This window comes from Monopterus albus, unplaced genomic scaffold (assembly GCF_001952655.1).
Source record: "Monopterus albus unplaced genomic scaffold, M_albus_1.0 scaffold237.1, whole genome shotgun sequence".
Lineage (NCBI taxonomy): Eukaryota > Metazoa > Chordata > Actinopteri > Synbranchiformes > Synbranchidae > Monopterus > Monopterus albus.
In genome coordinates this window covers 799,729-819,336 of record NW_018128117.1, presented here as the reverse complement: position 1 = coordinate 819,336, position 19,608 = coordinate 799,729, and the positions used below count along the sequence as shown (strand labels likewise).

At 39.9% G+C, this 19,608-nt stretch overlaps 2 protein-coding genes and 1 non-coding gene across 5 annotated transcripts in view; 1 reads left to right on the top strand and 2 right to left on the bottom strand.

Annotated features, from left to right (window-relative positions):
• The window catches only part of LOC109971890 (tripartite motif-containing protein 3-like), a 25,362-nt gene extending 7,201 nt beyond the window's left edge, over positions 1-18,161 (bottom strand). Inside the window, exons 1-4 of one of the 3 annotated variants that reach the window (XM_020620444.1) lie at positions 16,879-18,161; positions 15,302-15,376; positions 1,897-2,072; positions 444-573 (exon numbers count right to left, since the gene is read on the bottom strand). In XM_020620444.1, coding sequence (XP_020476100.1) covers positions 444-573; positions 1,897-2,030 — 264 coding nt within the window. In that variant the 5' untranslated portion in view covers positions 2,031-2,072; positions 15,302-15,376; positions 16,879-18,161. Of the gene's footprint in view, positions 1-443; positions 574-1,896; positions 2,073-5,203; positions 5,401-12,809; positions 13,011-15,301; positions 15,377-16,878 lie in introns of those variants that run through there. The other 2 variants (XM_020620443.1, XM_020620445.1) reach the window with 2 other exon arrangements.
• trnaw-cca (transfer RNA tryptophan (anticodon CCA)) lies at positions 16,173-16,244 on the top strand. The gene has a single exon. It is a non-coding gene; the product is annotated as a tRNA-Trp (tRNA).
• A 9-nt stretch (positions 18,162-18,170) lies between the features above and the next one.
• Positions 18,171-19,602, bottom strand: LOC109971889 (uncharacterized). Its single transcript, XM_020620442.1, has 2 exons — positions 19,560-19,602; positions 18,171-19,401 (listed from the first exon to the last, which is right to left on the bottom strand). The coding sequence occupies exon 2, from the start codon at positions 19,348-19,350 to the stop codon at positions 18,376-18,378; it is 975 nt and encodes a 324-aa protein (XP_020476098.1). The 5' UTR covers positions 19,351-19,401; positions 19,560-19,602; the 3' UTR covers positions 18,171-18,375.
• Between the last annotated feature and the right edge of the window lie 6 nt (positions 19,603-19,608).

Genomic DNA, 19,608 nt, shown 5'->3' with positions numbered 1-19,608 from the left:
GCAGCAGCCCCCTGCCCCACCCCGCCCGCCATATTGGCAGTGGCAAAAGGTGACAAACTCCTTATTAGCCAACTTCAAATCAACTTTGGGGTAATCCTGATAGTTCTATTAACACAGTATGATCACAACCTTGATTTCAAGGTTTAATGAACTTGTTTAAAATGTTCTTCCTTGTAGACAGTGAAATACAGCTTAAGAGCTGCCGCTTATAGTGCATTTTAGTATAGCATAGCAGCCGCTTCAGAATTTTAATGTTAAAGAGAAAAACATTTAACTGAAAGATACAGTTGTTTTCCATGTATGTCCAGCCATTGATGCCAGCTTGATGTAGTGCAATTGGAAGAAAAAGTAATTATCTCTTTTCAGTTTTATGATTATTTGACAGTCCTAACACATTTGTGTCTTAACTTGAAGTATTAAGAAAAGGGGATTAAGGGTCAAACCTCCATTAGATTAGTGATGAAGAAATTGTTCTGTAGAGCACAAACTCCTTTCTCTGGCAGGATGGACGTTTGCCGACACACTGGACAAGAGAGTGTCAGAGACTCTGGGGGAATGTAGTTTTGGAGACAACTGAGGAGGGAGTCAACACAAAGAACACAAAAGTTAGAGTATAAAATATACAGCAGCTAAGCAGTTCATTTGCATTGTTCTGTGTATAATTATCAGACATATTCAATACAATACAATAGAAAGAACACTACACACAACAAATAAGGGAAAAGTGTGAATCTGAGTCAATACACAGGACCCACTGCCTCAGGAGAAAACACACACACTTTGTCTTAATTACATTTCTGACGAACAAATCTGCGTACCAGAGGCACAAATAAAAAGTCTTCAGGGAAAATATATTTTTGTGCACACAGTAATGTTTATGTTTCTGCATTTTTGTGTGTGTGGAGTATTAGGGAGGTTTTGGGTTATGACCTAGCATCATCATACATCTATCCCACCGGCCCCTAAAGGCTGGAGATGTTCAGGTTCAGGCAATCTAGTTAACATAAGCCTGCATCAAGTCTAAAACCAAGCCCACAGTCAACAAAACTTTGCTGCAATATGCAGATCACATCACATTTCTGGCTGACAGGCCTGGCTGCCATCCAGCATATTACATACATTAGTTTTTCTTTAGCTTCTGTTTTCACTAATTAGCTGGCTAGACAGTAAGTCTCTGTTGTTGCACACAAGGATGTCTGGCAGCTGCCTGGGCTGCATACTAACACCATTCTGTTTAATTTAGGACACCATGCACGGTGTTATCAACCAAGCCTTGGTAAACAGCAGTTATGAGCTTTTGAAAAGTCCTGGTCTACCTACCGCTCTGTCAAAGCCACAGTAACACTATGATGCCTGCATAAGTTACTGTTACTTCGTCAGACACACAGTCAGCTGGGGACCAAAAGGCTCACACAGTTATGTGGTGGAAAGTTCTGTCAGATGGGCACATGTCTCTCAACCTACGAGCACTTGCTGATTTTATAAATGTCCAAAACAGTAAACAATGCCCATTATGGTGTTTCTTTTTTAAGATTTTTTTTTTTTTAGTTTGCATGTCCTGTGTGGGTTTTCTCCACGTACTCTGGCTCCCATAGCGCAAAGATATGCATGTTAGTTTAAATGGTGACTCTAAAAGGTGTGAATGGGAGTGTGAATGGTTTTTTCTACTAGGGAGCACAGAAATATGAGAAGAATTCTAATAACAGGATGGGAGGACAAGTAATGGCAGGTAAAAACTGTGTCATACCACTTTCTCCGACTGGCCAGAAAAAACTACATGTAGCTTACAGTGTGAGCAGAGACTTAAGTTTGTGTCAGGTGACACTTAAGGGCAATGTAGATAATCATGTTACTTTGCCAGTGGTCACTGAAACAGAGAGCACAAATGTTAGTTACCTTTCACAGAAGGTGTGCAGGCAGGGCAGGACCTTGGGGTTGCAGTAGTGATCCAGACAGATGCTGCAGACCAGAAACTGCTTGTCTATCTGACGCACCACAGGGCTGGTGCTCCCGGCCTCACGCTTCGCCATGGCAGAGGATGCTTAAAGCCACGGGCAATGACAGCAGTTAACCTGCAGAAAAGCAGAGATAAATGCATGAATATTTGCCTATGTTGGTCTGTAAAAGGTGTCACTTTAGGGAACGTTAGTGCTCATTAAACTTCCCACAGCAGGTGCCAGGAACTGAAGTTAACAAAGCTGTTTAATTCCTTATAAAACATGCCCATTGTTAAGGCACTCCTGGTTAATGCTGGACAAACTGCGGAGTAAACAGAACTGTGTGAAACAAAAACATGCATCACAGAAGCAGCAGATGTAGACAAACCAGTATGATCATGTGCGTAGCTTTTGATTAACATCTCAGTTAATACCAAAGCAGGAAAATAAAAGTAGCTAAATGCTTTGCAAATACGCAGTAAATGCTGTTTGTGGTTAAACAGAAGCCTTTCATTAAAAAAAACACAGTAATGCCTTAAATCAAGCTTGCCTGGCTACACAAGTACAGGAAACAATACTAAAAATACACACTCCATGGGACTTGTTATTAACCAAAACCACTATTGACTAACCATAACGCTTGCCCAAAACTTAAACTGAGACGTCACTCTAAAATTTTGTGATCCACAACGTGAGTGTGTAAACAGGTTTTGGTTGCCACAGTGTAAGTAGTGCCAGGTACACACACACACACACACACACACACACACACACACACGACTGAAAGCAGAATGTGTGGAGTTATCTGTTTCCTTCTATTTATCTTTGTCAGTTTGTCTCTGTTTACTGGAGATGTCTCACTACTGCTAAACTTTAATTTGCTACTGGTAGAAATATTGCCTCTAGACTGAACCATCTGTGCTTACATAAAATACAAAATTAAATAAGAACAAAATAACAAAGACAGTGAAAACACTCAGTCACCTTCAATAATGTATAAACACATAGATTAAAAGATGAAAAATGTTTATTTTAGCTGCTGTATGTATTAAAAGAGTAATAGCAGGTTATTATGTTGCCTTTTAATTTTGGTGGACACACACTTCCTTTCATTTGGATAACTGATGCTGCCTTTAAACACAGAATTGTGTCAGTGTATTAAATAATATGTATTAATGTATTAATATGTATATTCAACATTATAAAATATTTCTGCTGGGCACAAATTTAAACTAAATAAATGGCAAATCATACGTCAGTGAAGTCCATGAGGTGAGCGGAGCAGGGGAGCCCCTGCCTCACATAATCTCATCCATTATGGAAACAGCTGCAAGGTATTGATAACCTGCCTTGCAACACAAACAATGCTGTTTACAACATGGTCCACTTTCACATTCATTAGTGCAAGTCCTAACACATCTGGGATAGTAATTACAGGAGGATGGTAAAGATGCTACAGCAGCATGCTTTCATTGTGCACCTAGTGTAAATGAAGCAGGAAGATCAGGTGTTAACTATGCAAAAAGTCTGAATTACATAATGTACATGTCATTTGCAACAACGATTTTTTTGTGTGCAATGTCACAAAAGGCCTTGACAATGTGTAATAGTAGATAATAGTTTCACCTTATCTTACCTAAAGCTTAAAATGGGTAATGTTGATGAATACTGAATACTACTACTAATGTAGTCTAGCCACATTTCTCAGTAGGTCAACACATGTATTATTCATGTGTCAGACACAGTCATACACTCATGCAAATGCAGGGATTATCAAGTAGCAGCATGTATCTCAAACAAACATGCCTGGCCTTAAGATGTAGTTACGAACATAAAAACTTACACACTCGATGACAAGGACACAAACATGAAAATCATCATCCCCCACCAGACTGTCACCCTGACTGCACATCTGTCACTGCTGGATCTTATATACCACTCAGTCCTCTGTGTCCCATCTCTGCTCATGTCCCATTGTCAGCTGTTGCCTACAGCACACACACCTGGGTAAAAGCCAGGCTGTATCTTTCCAGTCTCTCAAAGTGGGTCAAATGACACACTAGCTTGGGAAGGTAAAGGTCACGTCTTAAGCTGTCAACCATGAGAACATGTCACATTCACACACTGGTATGGTACAAGGGTGTCACAGGGAAATCATTAGAAGAAAGTAGCTTACATTTTGTCTAAATCAAAATATGTATTGTTCTCTATTAATCCGGGGCTAAAAACTGGCCCTTCAAGAGTATCCAGTTGTCTCTGTGGGATTCTGATGAAAAGAAGCTTGAATGTCTCTCAACAGAATGTAGAATTAAAGAGGGATCAACCACAGGATGTACTGTATACTTCAGTATAGTTCTAACATTTCTCTGCAAGTCTCCTTCTGCACTGTTACTAATATCATCATTCTGTAATGACGTCTGTCTAAATTTAGACATGAATTAGTGGGTAGACAAGGAAGCAATGACAGTGAAGCTAAAATAAGACTGTGGGTCTTAGGGCTGCTGGAGAATGACATGGCTGGGGTCCATTTGTTTACTCTTGGTTATATTTAAAAGACATTTCTGTTGGCAGCCCAGAGTAGAATATGATTCTGAAGTGCAATAAATTCAATATAAGATTTTTTTTCTCAATAACCTGAAATGCAAAAAAAAAAAAAAAAAGAGTAGCATAGATGTTAAAACCATCTGCTCAGTGTCAGTCACAGACTTCATCTCTTTTGAACTCACAGTTTATTGGATGTATAAAATGTACAAGTCTTTATAAAGCTCTGTATCTTCCAGCTCTATCAGACTGACTGAAACATGAAATGCACACATGTGACAGTCATGCAAGCTCGTAAGCTCCTGTGCATGGACATCTTATGTACTCAGGTCTGTGGTCCCAACAACAATACAAAACAGTTCTCTTTGTCTCGTTCATCACTCAAACATGTACTGTTAATTTTACTGTAAAGTATGATCCTTATATGTATCTCTTGTAACACACACAAGGAAATTAAGTGGAAAAAGTGGAGCTGACAAAACAAACAATTAAACATCATCTTTGCAGTTAGGAAAAGGGACAGGAAGACAGTTTAATCAGTAAGGGAGCTCTCTGCTCACTGTCATTCTCCTGTACAGTGACAGTTAATATGTGGTGACAACTTGGACAAATGCACAAACGCACACACTCCACACTAGTGATAGCTGACTGATACTGTAAGATCATACATACATGAACTGTATGAACATGAGGACAAACAGAGAGTTGACAGAAAGACTACGTACTGTCAGTGAAGTGGAGTAGCTCAGTCTAGAAGGCTCCATGGCAGCTCTGTGCTACGCCAGTGTAACATTTGAAGAATCAGCACACACCCAGACTTTTACGCCCACTTCCCCTCTCGTCTCCCCCCCCGGCTCTGCTGACCACTCTTACTGTTCTCTTCTCCTTCTCTCGTGTTTTTTTCCTCTTCAACACAACACACACATGCTGGAAAGGACAGATCGGGGATGACAACAGAGGGTGGGGCTGTAAATTGAAAGTTCCTCCTACTGTCAGTGTTGTTTACAAGGATCAGCTGATTGGACAGCCGCCTACTGTCGCTCTCTGATTGGCTGGGAAACTTAAACTAGCAGGGACAAGGGATTGAGTCATAGGGCAACAATTCATACTGGCCAGAGGGAGTGAGATGTAGAGATTGAAACAGACAAGAAGAAGAAGAAAAGTGCAGCTGTCAAAGCGGGAAAGACAACAACTTGAACCCTGGAGCATAATGCACATTAGGCCTTTATCTGCTGCCTAATTATTTAATTTGTGAAATGTTGTGCACACTCAAAACTAGGATGTTGAGGCACAGATGCAACTACTGTAGCTTTGGATCATCTGGCCTCCAGTTATAGTTTTATCATTATTTAACTGGCCAAGCACACACACACTTACGCAGCCCTATAATTCATGATGTCACCTTCAAAAACAAACCTAAAATGAGAATTTGGAACACATGCCTAAAGTTCCTCAGCCTATAAACCACAGTCCAGACTGCTGTGGTAGGTTTAATAGCAGGAAGTAAAGGATTAGAGGATGAAAATGCTGCTTACAGAATGACATATCAGTTGATGTCTGCAGGGAATTTGTTACTGAATCTTCCATACAGACCATCGTGCTAGTGTTTCCTGCAGCATCCTGAGCTCCTCTACTTGTGTTATGCTAACAGGAACAACTGTGGTCATGAAAGTATATATGCCTGTTAAACAAACAAAAGTAATTACAAGATCTAATGCCTGTCCTTTGCAAATTAAACCAACAGCCACAAACATATTGCTGCTGAATACAACAGTCTAATAGAGTGTCTTGTTTTCATTCTCCACAATAAGTAATTAGAGAGAGGGTATCTGACATGATCAATATACTGTACTAAATGCAGTGTGGGCAGCCTTTAAAAAGATTTGTAGTCCCTGCAGTGAGCACTTGACAGCATTATTGGCTCACCACTGTGCATTCTGCTGAAACAACAGTTTTATCAGGACTCTTGCAGTTATTAAACGGGAGGAAGATGAACCACCAGTGGCATCCACAGCGAGTCTAAGATAAGAATATATATCAGAAAATAAGTATTATAATACATATTTTCAGATATTTAAAACATGTATTTTTCAGAATTTGCCTTTTTATTCTAAATAAAAATAATATAAAGGTTCCAACTACATATAATTAACTAAGCAGAAAGACTATATTTTGCTATGAGAGACAAGCTAAACATTAGAAACAAACTCAATGCAGCAGTCAGTGCCTTGTTCAGTTTCGACAGCCAAAAGAAACAGTTCTGCCCCAGGGTAAGTAAGAGATTAAATGAAGCAGTAATGACAATAATGATTGTGAATTTGCCCAAGAAATGCACAAAGAAAATCCATCCCCACTTCAGGCAGTAAACAAGGAATTATATTTTCACAGAATCACATAGTTTTCAGATGGTTTGATTTACCATCTTTTATTCTGTGCCTTGTGAAAGTCAGACATTATATGAAAAAATGACAAGAAAGCTTCTCTACGAGTGACAGTGAGGAACAAGGGTTAAGGGTGCTGCTGTTTTTTCTTGCAGCCAATAATGTTCCTATACTCAGTGCTGCACACCTGATGCCTTGTTATATATATATATATATTTATTTATTTATTTATTTTTGCTTGATCTTATGTTTGATGAGCTCTGCCTACACAGTCTTCTTTCCTCCTACCTCTGCCTGCTGTGCTCTCAAACCTCATGATTGGTATCTCTGGAAAAAGTCAACTTGTAAAGATGTGGAGGAGGAAGCACGAACAAGACTCAAGAACCAGATGAGAAGCAAAAGTGATGATTAGAAAGCGGAAGATGGGTCACAGATACTGTGTATACAACACACACACACACACACAGTCTGCTGTTTCAGTCTGAATCATATAGCCCACTTTCCTTCTTTGCTGCTCAACTTACACTAATAACATGCAAAAGCACACACACCAAACTCTGAGAGTAAATTGCTCTTCACAAAAACACCATTATAAGAATAGAGACCCACAGCAAATAGGTGGCTTGTGTGGACCAGCCTGTGCAATCCTTGTTAGTATGCTCAGCAAGCTTCCATTCTTCTGCACAGTCCAGTCTTAAGTCTCACCATACACATACTTCTATATATAGAGCTATCAGTTCTCATTCCGTCACGCCACTGGCAGGCACGTGCTCTGAGCTGCACACACACTGTGAAAAAGTGCTGGGATTCTCGGATGACCAGCATAGTAATGACTAGGAGCATTTTAAAAAATCCACATACTAAACATTTACATGACCCTTCTTCCATAAGTCCCCACTGCATGTAATGCACATATTAAACATCAGAGTGTTAACTACACCACAAAGCACTGCCACCATGTCCTCAGAATTTTTACCATTTTTGTTTTTACCATGTGTGACTATATAATAAGTCAGAAATTAGTCACAAATGCACCATACCTACACATTATAGGGCTCTGCAAACATTTGTGACTATATACATACAGTACTGACGAGACATGTTAGTGGTAGATGATAGTAACACAGGTCTGCTGTGCATGCAAGTCACAGGGTGATGTTACCCAACCGGCTTTACACCACAGATGACCTCAGGGAAAGCAGGTGTGTGAGCGTAAATTGTGTGCTGACTGCCCCATTTGCTTTACATAAATACAAAACAGGCCAACAAAGAAAAGAAGTATTCACACATGTATCAGGATTGTTCAAAACATTTCCATTAAAAGCCCATAAATTTACACGTTTTGTATTTATGTGACACACATAACTTATTCTACATTTTTTGTAAGTCACTCACACCTGAACCTTATACAATATGTATATGCACAGAAGTTGTTGAACCTTTTTATTATCTGAAATTAGCCAAAACACTAAATTAGTTTATGTGCCTGCTGCATTCATAAATTCATACCATCTCCCCTCATAGTCATTCTGTTACAAACTGAACTTCATCAAGAGACTCTTGACATGATCAGCATCAAGGCAAACATCAGAACAGCAGCTCAACTCCACTGAGCTTGGAGAAACAGATACACAGGGAGCTCAGAAGACAGGGAGACTCGGGTCCATGCTCTTAGTGTACATGATGCAGAGTGTGCACGCTCATGTCTTCATATCAGACCAAATTCAGGACAAAAAGCTCTCTCTTTTTGTTCTGCTCTTATTTGTACTGAATTATGAATATGAGACAAACTAACCTTCATTTTTCTTGCATGTGTACTTGAAGTATGCAAAACATTAGCACAAGCTAACACAGTTTTTTAATCCTTTTTTTCTATCTCACCCTTTTCCTCTCTCAGCAGAGAGAATACTTCAGTGAAAGAGGAGCATGTACCAGAGGGTAGAGGAGCTGATCCTGAAATAATTTGTTTCTTTAAATAACTGAGGATATAGATGCCCTGAGCTGAACATTAACGTTAGCATAAACTGCTAGTTCCATGTCACATGGTATAAAAACCAGACCACATGACCATGATGTTTCAGGTATTCAAGTTTAACAGACCTTCCATGTCTTTGTATGTGTGATTATGTTTTGGGATATTTGGGGAATTTAGGTGTTTGACATCATCTGGGTGCTTGTAGAAGAAAAAAAGTTAAACATTGTTTATGCAAAAGTCAAATATGCAGAAAACAAGCTCATCAATCACAACAGAAGCACTTAACACACACCAGAATCCAAGAGATGAAACTGAAGGATGTCAGAAATAAAATACTTTCTTCTACTTGTTGCTCATTTTAAACAGTCATCAAGAAAACCCCCATCACTGAATCATTAACTGTGCATTATGGCCTGGATTCCTAACAGGGTGGAAATTCATTTACTTAAGGGTATTAAAAACTCCATCCTGTGTTTGTCATGCTGATTATGATTTGTACATTTGTCAAGCTCTGCACAACTAAATGATCAGCTTGCCTGGTCTGAGCCACGCCGGGCAGGAATGTGTCTCAGGAGCTGCCTACATCAACATATTAACACATAGCTCACACTCCAGCACATAAACACGCACACAAATACACAGGTGTAAACAACTCTCGCAGGGCATCATTACCACAGAAGCATGCCGATGGAAAAAGTAGCACATAAACAACAAGGGCGTCAGGACTTCTCTGTGCACAGGTCTGGACAGAGTGCTTCAAATATCAAACCTGTTGCTTTCCTCTTCAGCCTAACTGTACTTATATAATGGTTACGGGTGTATTTTACTTTTATTCACAGATTAAAGCTGATTACAAGTGGTTTCATGGTTTTAATCCAAGAGCAGCATTCTGAGCAGCTAGAATTTCATTGTACAGGGAAACATGTTTCCTAACTGTGCATATGACAAATAAACACTTTGACTTTGACTCTGACACTAATGCTCCATCATCAATCCACAGTAAATCGCCACATTGTCTTCTTGTCATCTAACCTTATTGGCCCTATATATTTTTTAATACATTGTATTCATGTTTTGCTATAACCTTAAACTGCACAAATATATTTGCTAGACATCTTTAGGCAGATTTTGCCAAAACTATGTGTGTGTGAAAGCCATTTTTACATTGTGAAAACATTTGATCATCAAGCTACCACAGTCACCACATCCTTCATTTTCTCTGCCCTATATAAAAGAGCAGTATAAAGCAAGGACAACTCGGGCTTATGATTATTATTTTGTCAATACAGAAATAGCAGTGCCACTGTCTGGGAGAGTGTGTGACACTCGTGAGGTATAGAAGCAGCACTCAATCAGCAACTGTAACTAATCTACCTGCCAGTTGTATTTATTATAGAACAGCCTACTGTATCTCTTCACTTGCAGAGATATGGAAAGGCCAGTGCTAATCCCAGCTGATATACTGTATCTTCTTTTGACCTTTAGATCGTAGCTTATAATGAACTGACGCATCAATATGCAAATTTCTGTATACTTGTAAGCCTAGAGGGCAAACAAGCAGTTGTCTCCCTGATCAAGAAATATGGAGTCATATGACCAAAAAGGTCATTCTCCCTCAGTCCTCTCTCTTCTGGCTTCCTCCCTGTATGACTTTAATTTGCCTGTACATTGTTTTCCCTTTTAGTCATGTGAAATAAACTTACCTTTAGTTACAACTCCTCTCTCTTTGAGGCAAAGATGACTAAACTAAACAGAAAGAAAAATAACCTGAGCACATGACCCTGTACATAAAATCATCTAGTGTTGTATAAGAAACAGGCACGTAGCCGTCTTTGGAACACTGTATTGAGATAGTGCATACAGTTTTTGTAAATGTAAAATCAGTCTGCAAAAAAATTCACTCTCTCACAGGATGATAAAATGTTTAACTGATTTCAGAAATTGACTAGACTAGGTAAAAGAACTACATAGCTTTTATTTACAGATGTTATTATGTTATTGAAAGGCTAGAGAAATGGCACAGTTGGTCAGTGCTCATACTGAGACCCCAGGAGATCTGTCTAAATATATCCAACATGACAGCAGTGTTTCTCTCAGCTCAGTCACTCAGCTTTCACCAAACCCTCACCACAACCCAGTAAATATGCTTTGGAAAACCTGAATGTCCATAAAACAAACATGAACATGGAATGTATCATAAAAGCATATACAGTCACACATACATACTTAAGGGACAAGACTCTGTGGGTGACACTGTTGTCAGACATCAGCTTCCTGTAGAATCTATTGTAATTAGCCAACCAGTTCAATTTAAACATCACATTTTTTGTTGTGCATAAAATGAACATAAAAACTGATCATGACTAAAGTGAGACTTGCACACAAACCAATTGGTTTGATAAATAGTAGTCTGCAACAAATGCTGTAGCTGTCTGTGCTATTCATTGGTTATAATGCTTCAGTGAACTTTTCAGTCACTGAGCCTCTACCCCTACAAAGTCAAAGAAAACAGTGACCTTGGGTAAAATATGAGTAAAAGCCATCTTGAGTAAATCTTTGCTGTTGTGCTTTATCAGTTTTTGCCAGGTATGAAAGCACAGTGAGACCATACTTGCTGTTAGTTTCACCAAAATCACACATATTACACTGGTTAGTCAAATAACTGTTCTGTAAGGAACTATCATATCTGACATCCTCACAACTGTAATGCATTCTATAACCAAACCTAAATTCTACATTATAAAACTTAACTGCCGCTATTAATGTCAAGCAAATCTTAATTTTCAAATAGCTCTGGTTATTCTGAAAAAGAGTGAAAGTTTAGACAAATTGATAAAAATTAAACCTCAGTAAAAAGTCATTAAAGGCATGGGTTAGATAAATTAACCTGACTCTTACAGAATTCCCACCTGAGGCTCTTAACACCTCTCTCTGTCTCTTCTAGCGTTAGACTGTACTCAGACTTCTTAGACTCAAACAAAGTTAAACTTAGAATTAATGAGTTCTGTAGTTGTTTGATTCTGTGCCAAAGTGCAGTCTTGTCATGCAGACTGTTCTCGCTTTCTGCTGAGTTCATATCAAAGCAGCATAAAAGCACATTTTGCACAGCATTTGCTTGACCATGCAGAGTGTACAATAAATTTAAGACACTGTTAGCCATAGCAGCACAAACACCTCCGAGCTCATCGAGTCTGCAAGGAGGACATAGAGAGCAGCACATATTGTTCTAGTTTTTTCTATTATTTCCTGTTTGTATTGCTGGACTATTAATTAGTGGGTACTTGAGTCAGCATGTACATCAAGTGAGCTCAAAATCCCAGCCTAGTGACAGCTTTCTGCATCAGCACCTCATCTACAGAGGTCGTCTCCTGATGGAGTTCTGTTCAAAGCATATGCTTTGTATTGCATGTAATCTGAAATCACTGATTTTTGTCACATGTTTAAAGTTCCTCAGTTAAACAAGCTCTCATAATAGTTATTACATACTCCATGCAAACAATATTCTAAAAAAAAGCAAATCACAAACAGGCTGCATCACACCACAATTATTATTTTGAAGGTCCCTCAGTCTGCAATCCCACCAGAGTCTCAGCACATCACTCCTCCATCACAGACAACTGCACCTCATCCCTCCACTGAGCTATAATCTCATTCCAGCCAGCCTTACAGAGGGTGTCTCACACTGCATATATTTTCAGGTTATCCTACAAAGCACAAACCCATCACAGGTCAGTCAATGGTCTACAACATTATTTTGCATAGAGACAATTTTGGGTGTATGCTTTCACCAATGGGCGGGAGGCAAAACAGAAGGGAGTGACAAAGCATAGAGAGGCAAGACATGAGAGGGAGAAAGGCTGGCACTCTCTGTCAAGGGGAGAAAGGTGTGGGATGCAAATAGTGAATGAATAATATAGTGGGGATTGCATGGCAGAGCAAGAATGAGAGCAAGTGTGAAGTAAATGATGTACTTACAGCAGGTTCCTAACAGATGAAAGAGGGAAAAGGAAATTTCAGCGCATTCTCCTCCTCTGGGAGCAATATCCATCCATAAAACCCGACATTGTCAAAGCAAAAAGCACCTCGCGAAAGATTCTTAGAAGGCAGGCAGGAATAGGGTGTGTATATGTGTGTGATCAGACTCTGGCTTTAGCGCATGTATGTGTGTGCTAGCGGCAGAAAGCGACAGAGAGAAAGAGAGAGAGAGAGAGGCTGTAAGGAGGCAAGAGATACAGTGAAATTGTACAAGCTGACTGGCTGTTATGAACATGGGAGGATGTTGGATTGTCCAATAGTGTAAAAGATGAGGAAAGTAAGGGGGAGATGGCAACAAAGAGACAGAGACTTTTTCAATTCCTGTCTTCTCTCTCCTTCACCTATCCTTTGCTTTTTATTGTCTAAGGAGCGCTCAAACAGAAAATTTGCAAAGCTTCATAGGAGATACTGTGAGCACAGGCAACCAGTCTATATCTATTTCTCTCTTCCCTGTAAATGCAGAGTTGCTGAAAGGAGATACAAGATAAATGACCAAATCCTGCTGGGATATGTTTAGGGACTCACGGTTTAAGTTCTTCCCAAGGACAACCAACAATATGGTTATTGTTTCTTTTTTGTTGTTTGTGCCTATAACATTTTTATTGCAGTGTGTGTGTGGAAAGCAGAGGCATGAGCACTGTCCTTCCCCAATGCATGTGCATGGGGGTGGGGACCAAACCATCTTCTCAGGATTTTGCTGCACCCATGTTGCCATGGAGACTGCATCCAGTGCAGCAGATGGCTGCTCTCTCTCTGAAACAGTCCACTTAGCTTCTCATCCCTGACCTGCTAATCATAAAAGCTGGTCTTTGCAGGTTTAGAAAACCCTCTATGTATAGACGAGCTTTTGACTCAGTATGTAGACAAACTCTGTGTGTGTTCTCTATGTTTTTAAAAATCTGCATGGGAAATACTGCATGAAGATTAATCAACAAGTATAATATAATATATTTAAACATACTGCATGTATATACAGCAACATCCCAAATTGTTTCTAATAGGTGATTAAAAACTCTACTCTATTATAGGGATATTTCACTATTGGTGTACAGACCAGTCATGACATGCTCATTGTGATTACAGCCCATACAGAATATACAAGATCTCCATATGAATGCACATTACATATACTGTATATGGAAGCTATTAGAATGTGATGGCTGGAGTACAAAAGATGGTGTCAACACCCTGTGGTTCAATCCATATCTCTATAATGTCCACTTGTTGATCGTTTTCCAAACATACCCCAAGTTCTCACACTGACCTTTTAACCTCTGTAGGCAGATGTTACTTTCAGTTTATGCCAGAAGGGAAAAACAATCACTGTGTAGAGAATTAAACTTTGCTTAAGATTTAGGAATCTATTACACTGACTATTCAACTCTGTTCAAACATTCAGGACCAGAGTTAGCTACACGTCACTACATTATTATATTATATGTGAACACAACAACAGTATTATGTTTACAGTAATGGTTTATTTGTTTCGAGGGACTCTGTGTAAGGTGATACTGAAATTACTGGAAAACAGCGGGGATCTAGAAAGTAGGGAACTAGCACAAAAATGTCTAATATGCTTTGGGAAAATCATCAGCAAAAGTGTGAAGTATAAACAACTGGCATGGTCCCTGAGAGGTCCCAGCCATCATGTCTGGAAACAACAGGGTAACACTGTTTTTAAGAGTACAATAAAAAGTTTTCATGTCATGCCACTGCTAAACGGCAGTGATGGTAACAGTTGGTTTTGTGTCCTAAAATCTCCACTCCAAAATTTTTCATTGTCTGTATTAAGTAAATGGTAGACTCAAGCAGAAAATGAAGCTTTGGCTGCAGCAGTGAGGGAAAAGGCTGTACAAGCTGGATATATTTTTATTCTGCTTCGTCAGAGTAACAGTAGCAATTAACACATTTAAAATTTGAGTCTTTCTTGTTGCCCAGTAACAACAACAACACCTGCTGACATCATAGTAACATTTACCCAGCTAATCAATGTGCCCTGCACTGCTCCAACTCCCTGATGTTTAAACCCGTCTCATCAGTGTAAACAGAGAACAGCATGCATCCTACTCAGAGTGGCTACAGCTGGAACAGGAAGGACAATAATATCGCCACCAAGCAACTCCATTTTTAAGAAAGGAACTATCATATCTGACATCCTCACAACTGTAATGCATTCTATAACCAAACCTAAATTCTACATTATAAAACATAACTGCTGCTATTAAGGTGACTGATGAATATAATGACTGTGTTACCTTGATGATTGTATAGAATACAGAAACCATCATACAAGGTGCTCAGATGTGTCGTTTCTGGCTGACATTAGCATTTTTTGGGGCCAGGGTCAGACAACAGACACTGCATAATGTGTGCATAAAACAAACACACAAACAAAAAAACCCCCCACTGATTTTACATTTGCATGTACTTACCCATACATTTTCCTATAAACAGGCTGGTCCCTAATGGAGGTTAGTGTCCTATTCTGCAGATGCTCCTCTTCTTTCCTAAGGAGGAAACAGCTGAGATTAACAAACAGACCTGCCAAACCTAAAACACCTGAATCCTAAGGAGGAAACAGCTGAGATTAACAGACATACCTGCCAAACCTAAAACAACTGAACTGCAAACAAACTGAGCACAGCTGCAGGGGATGCGCTCCTTATTTTGAGCTGCATATTGGGAACATCAAAGAGGCAAGCAAAGAAGGTAGTCCTAGAACCTAAACACATTTATTCAATCAGTCTCAAGCTGTGAGTTATGGATTCCTACTTGAACATGTTTCAGATCTGTATTTCTGCTTTTCTTTGGCCTTTCTCAGTCATCTGAAATAGACATGGTTCATTAAGAAAGATTTGATGTTGCATGTCTCACTGAACCAATTAAAGTTTAACAACATAAATCAAAATCCAAGACTGACTAAGGACAAAATCACGCCATCCATCCACCCATCCATTTTCTAAGGTGGCGGTTCAAGGAGGGGCAAAAAAAATCACGCCATGCAGATAAAATTGCAAAGTAGCATTACAACCTCAGCTTTTCATCTTCTTTTGTGTGAAAATTAAGAAACGCGCGCCTATAGAGAAACTGCGCGCAAATGCCAAAACAGAAAGCTATGAAACAGCGCGCAAATGCCAAAACAGAAAGCTATAACAAATACAAATAGCAAATAACGGGTTGATATGCGCAAAAGCTTACGACTCAGAATATCAAACATTGCGCACAAATCTACAGAACATAGCCGCACGTATAGAACTAGATATCCAGGTTCATGAAAAGTTATCCTGATGAACTGACGCAGATGACCTCGTGGCGCAACGGTAGCGCGTCTGACTCCAGATCAGAAGGTTGCGTGTTCAAATCACGTCGGGGTCATTTATTGAACTATTCTGAGTTTATTACTTATCAGATGGAAGAAAAATCATTCATTTCAGGTATTATTGACTTGGTGCTCCTAAAACCTCCCACTTATTTGTATCATCTAAATGTGATTCTTCATAGGTTTCAGGTACAGAATCCTAGAAGAGCAGCAAATAGATGACATATTAAAAACCTTGGAGACACATTTACCAGAGGGCTGTCACAGGTTTAACATTCTTATTTCCCCTCTCAGAGGTGAAAACCTAAATTAACATATAAGATGCAATTGTGAAAATCCATTTGAGTGGATTCTTTTCACAAATAGAATCTTCAGTTTTCTTTTCCAACCTCAAATCTAATTACAACACTTGTAAACACTTCAGTGACCATAGAGCTGCTACAGCAGATTAAGTTTATAGCACAAACAACCACTATAGTTACCACACAGTGTGCTCCTCTGTCATGTTACTAAAGAGCTGACAATATTTTTTCTGCATGACTTTTTCTAAACAGTGGTTAATGCTTTGAGCTTACAGTCTAAAAGAACAAAAATAAATAAAACATTTACAGTAAATATTAGGGCAATGCTTCATATTTCCTAGCTGAGCTGTTATCATGCGTTCTTTAAACATGTTCAATATTATTTTACCTTTTTCGTCCAGTTCCCACATAAAAAGGAATAAACAATCCAGGGTTTGTCACTATACAGGATTTACTGGGTTCCCTTGCCTTTCATCTAGTTCTTGCTCCTGTACCAGTTTCTTTCTCTTTGCTTAAATGCTCTCTCACAATACAACTTCCAAATCACCCTCCCTTTTTCCCCAAGTCCAAGCCTCCCTTACCCACCTCTTTTCTCTTCTCTATTCATGCTGGTTTCTCATTTTTCACTCTCTCTCTCTCTCTCTCTGAATGCATAGTTGATGAGAGTGCAACTTAGCAAAGACGGCAGATCAACTCAAGTCCTCAGGAGTTGACTTGCATGACATGGTCCTCAGCTGCAGTTAACATACAATCACAAAAGCGTGATTGTGCTCTGGAGCTCTCATCTTACATCAGACGGGCCAGTCGCTGACTCGCTGGTGACATAACGCTTCACTCCACGTAGCATACAGTTATCTCTGCTTGTGTATAAGGCCAAGCTTTGAGATTTTGTTTGGTTAACAAAGATCTCTAACCATGAAGGAGAGCTGCATGCTTACTGAGGAGATTCATCCAAACCCAGCTATATAGTCTATATGCTTTCCAAACTCCTTTTATTCTATTTGCTGTGCCTCTGGACTTGAAATGCCAGGCAACTGTAAAAGTCCCCACTGAGTGCACGCTAGTGGGAGGGAGGGATGGATATGGGAGGACAACAGCCAGAAAGCAGCCTGTATTGAGTAATTTGCTCAAAGAAGTATTATTACACTGTGAGAGCTGAAATGAAATTGATGTAAACAAATCCTGTTGCCTAAGTAACACAGCTGAAGGCCTCTCTTTCCTTTCTGTACAAAATCCCAGCCACTGCTGAGCAGAGACACCTTGGTGGCACAGTGATGGGCAGATCATCTGGAGGCCAAGAGTATCTAGCAAAACCCAACATGGATTCATCAACAGCAGTATGTCCTATTCAATTTTTCTAGACACATGTTGACATAATCAGTCAGAAATCTGAAATTCAAAATAATATGTGAATCTGGATGTTTGTCTTTGTGGTTACCTCAGTGTGTATACTTAAGAGTAGACAACTGCCTTCCTGCTAGAAAGGCAGAAGAAATAACAGATGAAGTGAAAAGTAACCACCTAGAAACTGAGCAGGTGTCACAGGGAGACATTAGCACCAGTCAGACTTCCAAGGATGTTATGATAAGGGTGGAAAAGGATACTTTTCAATCTGAAAAGCAGTGAATAACACTTAAATGTAATGCTGTAGTAAGGTAATCCACATACAAGTACATTTTTAAAAGACAATGCTATCCTTTATTGCGCACATAAACACAAAAAAGAAAGATGTGCTGATTTTTGAATGTGATTTGACTCCCAAAAACCAAGACCTACACAGTTCAAAGCAAGTCCCCATTTGCCTTGGATACATTAAAGGATAAAACCACAACAGGAAAAAAAGACAAAACAGTTTAAAACATAAATTTGTCTGTAAATAAAATTATCATAACCCTTGTTCTTCTGCATCACCAGGTTTACTTCTGCCACCAATGCGTCTGAAGAAGGATATGAAGCCAGAGGTGGACACTTGACCGTCTATATGATTAGGATAGACTCCTGTTCCTTCTTGCGTATTTTCTGTCCTTGAGCCAGAGGAGTATGACCTCTGAGATTTGCTTCGCTGAAAGAGGTTCCCCAGCCGGAATCCAGATGCTGGAGATCTGCTGGTTTCATCCATAGAAACAGATCTAAGGACTGGACCCTGAGACACAGGCCTGCGGCTATGGCACTCAGGAAGAGACGCAGAACCAGAATGAGATATTTGGCTGTCCCGAATGGCACCATTTAGAAGACTACTGCCGTCGTCACTCTCCCAGACTCCATCATCAAGGTCTTCTAATCCAGGTGTGGAGAACAGTCTTTGTTGGTGTGCTTGCCTGTTTCTCTGTGGGGTGTTCCTTCGGGGGCAAACAAAAGGACTCAGGATAGTCCACGGGGACCCAAACTCCCCATTGTTGGCAAAGAAGAAGTCTCTGGTTCTAGGCTGAGGAGTACTCGGAGTAGCTGGACTGTGTTGCACTCGCTCTGACCGGCATGGAGTGCCTGAAACTCTGTCTCCATCAAGCTGACCTTTGCTGCGTTGGTAGCGAAGCACCTTTCGAGTTACCTCGCGCATCTTCTCAGCTTCCTCTTTGTTTTCCAGTCCTGCAAGCTGCTCATCCTCTTTCTGCAGTTTGGGTTGTTTCTTCTCAGGCCTCTCTCTTGTAGCCTCAGATATTTCTTCAGATGGAACAGTCTGAGAACTGTGGTCAGAGGGGGATCCTTCAATTGGGGGCATCATGTTTCTCCTACATCTGGCTAATCCTTCTGGAGCGGTGGACAGAAAGCTGTGTAAGGCCGAGTTCAAGCTGCAGGAGTCCCACTCAGGCTCAGGTCGTGAGTTGGGAACTGTGGAGCGCCGTTTTGCTGTAGTGCGCATGCTCTCCTTCCGCTTGCGTCTCTGCTCTGCGGCTTCTCGCTCTCGGTTCTCCTACAGCCAGGTAAAGTGAGGATATGTTCAGTAAGATATCATAGCGCAGACAAATAAGCATACTAGAAGACAACACAAATATAAAGAAAGCATATTTTATGCAGCGATACAGTTTGTTCCATAGCATGATTAAGTATTAAGGCAGATCTTTTCTCTACCTGTACAGCTGTGTGAAACCGCTTGCAGAATGAATGAAAGATGGAGCAG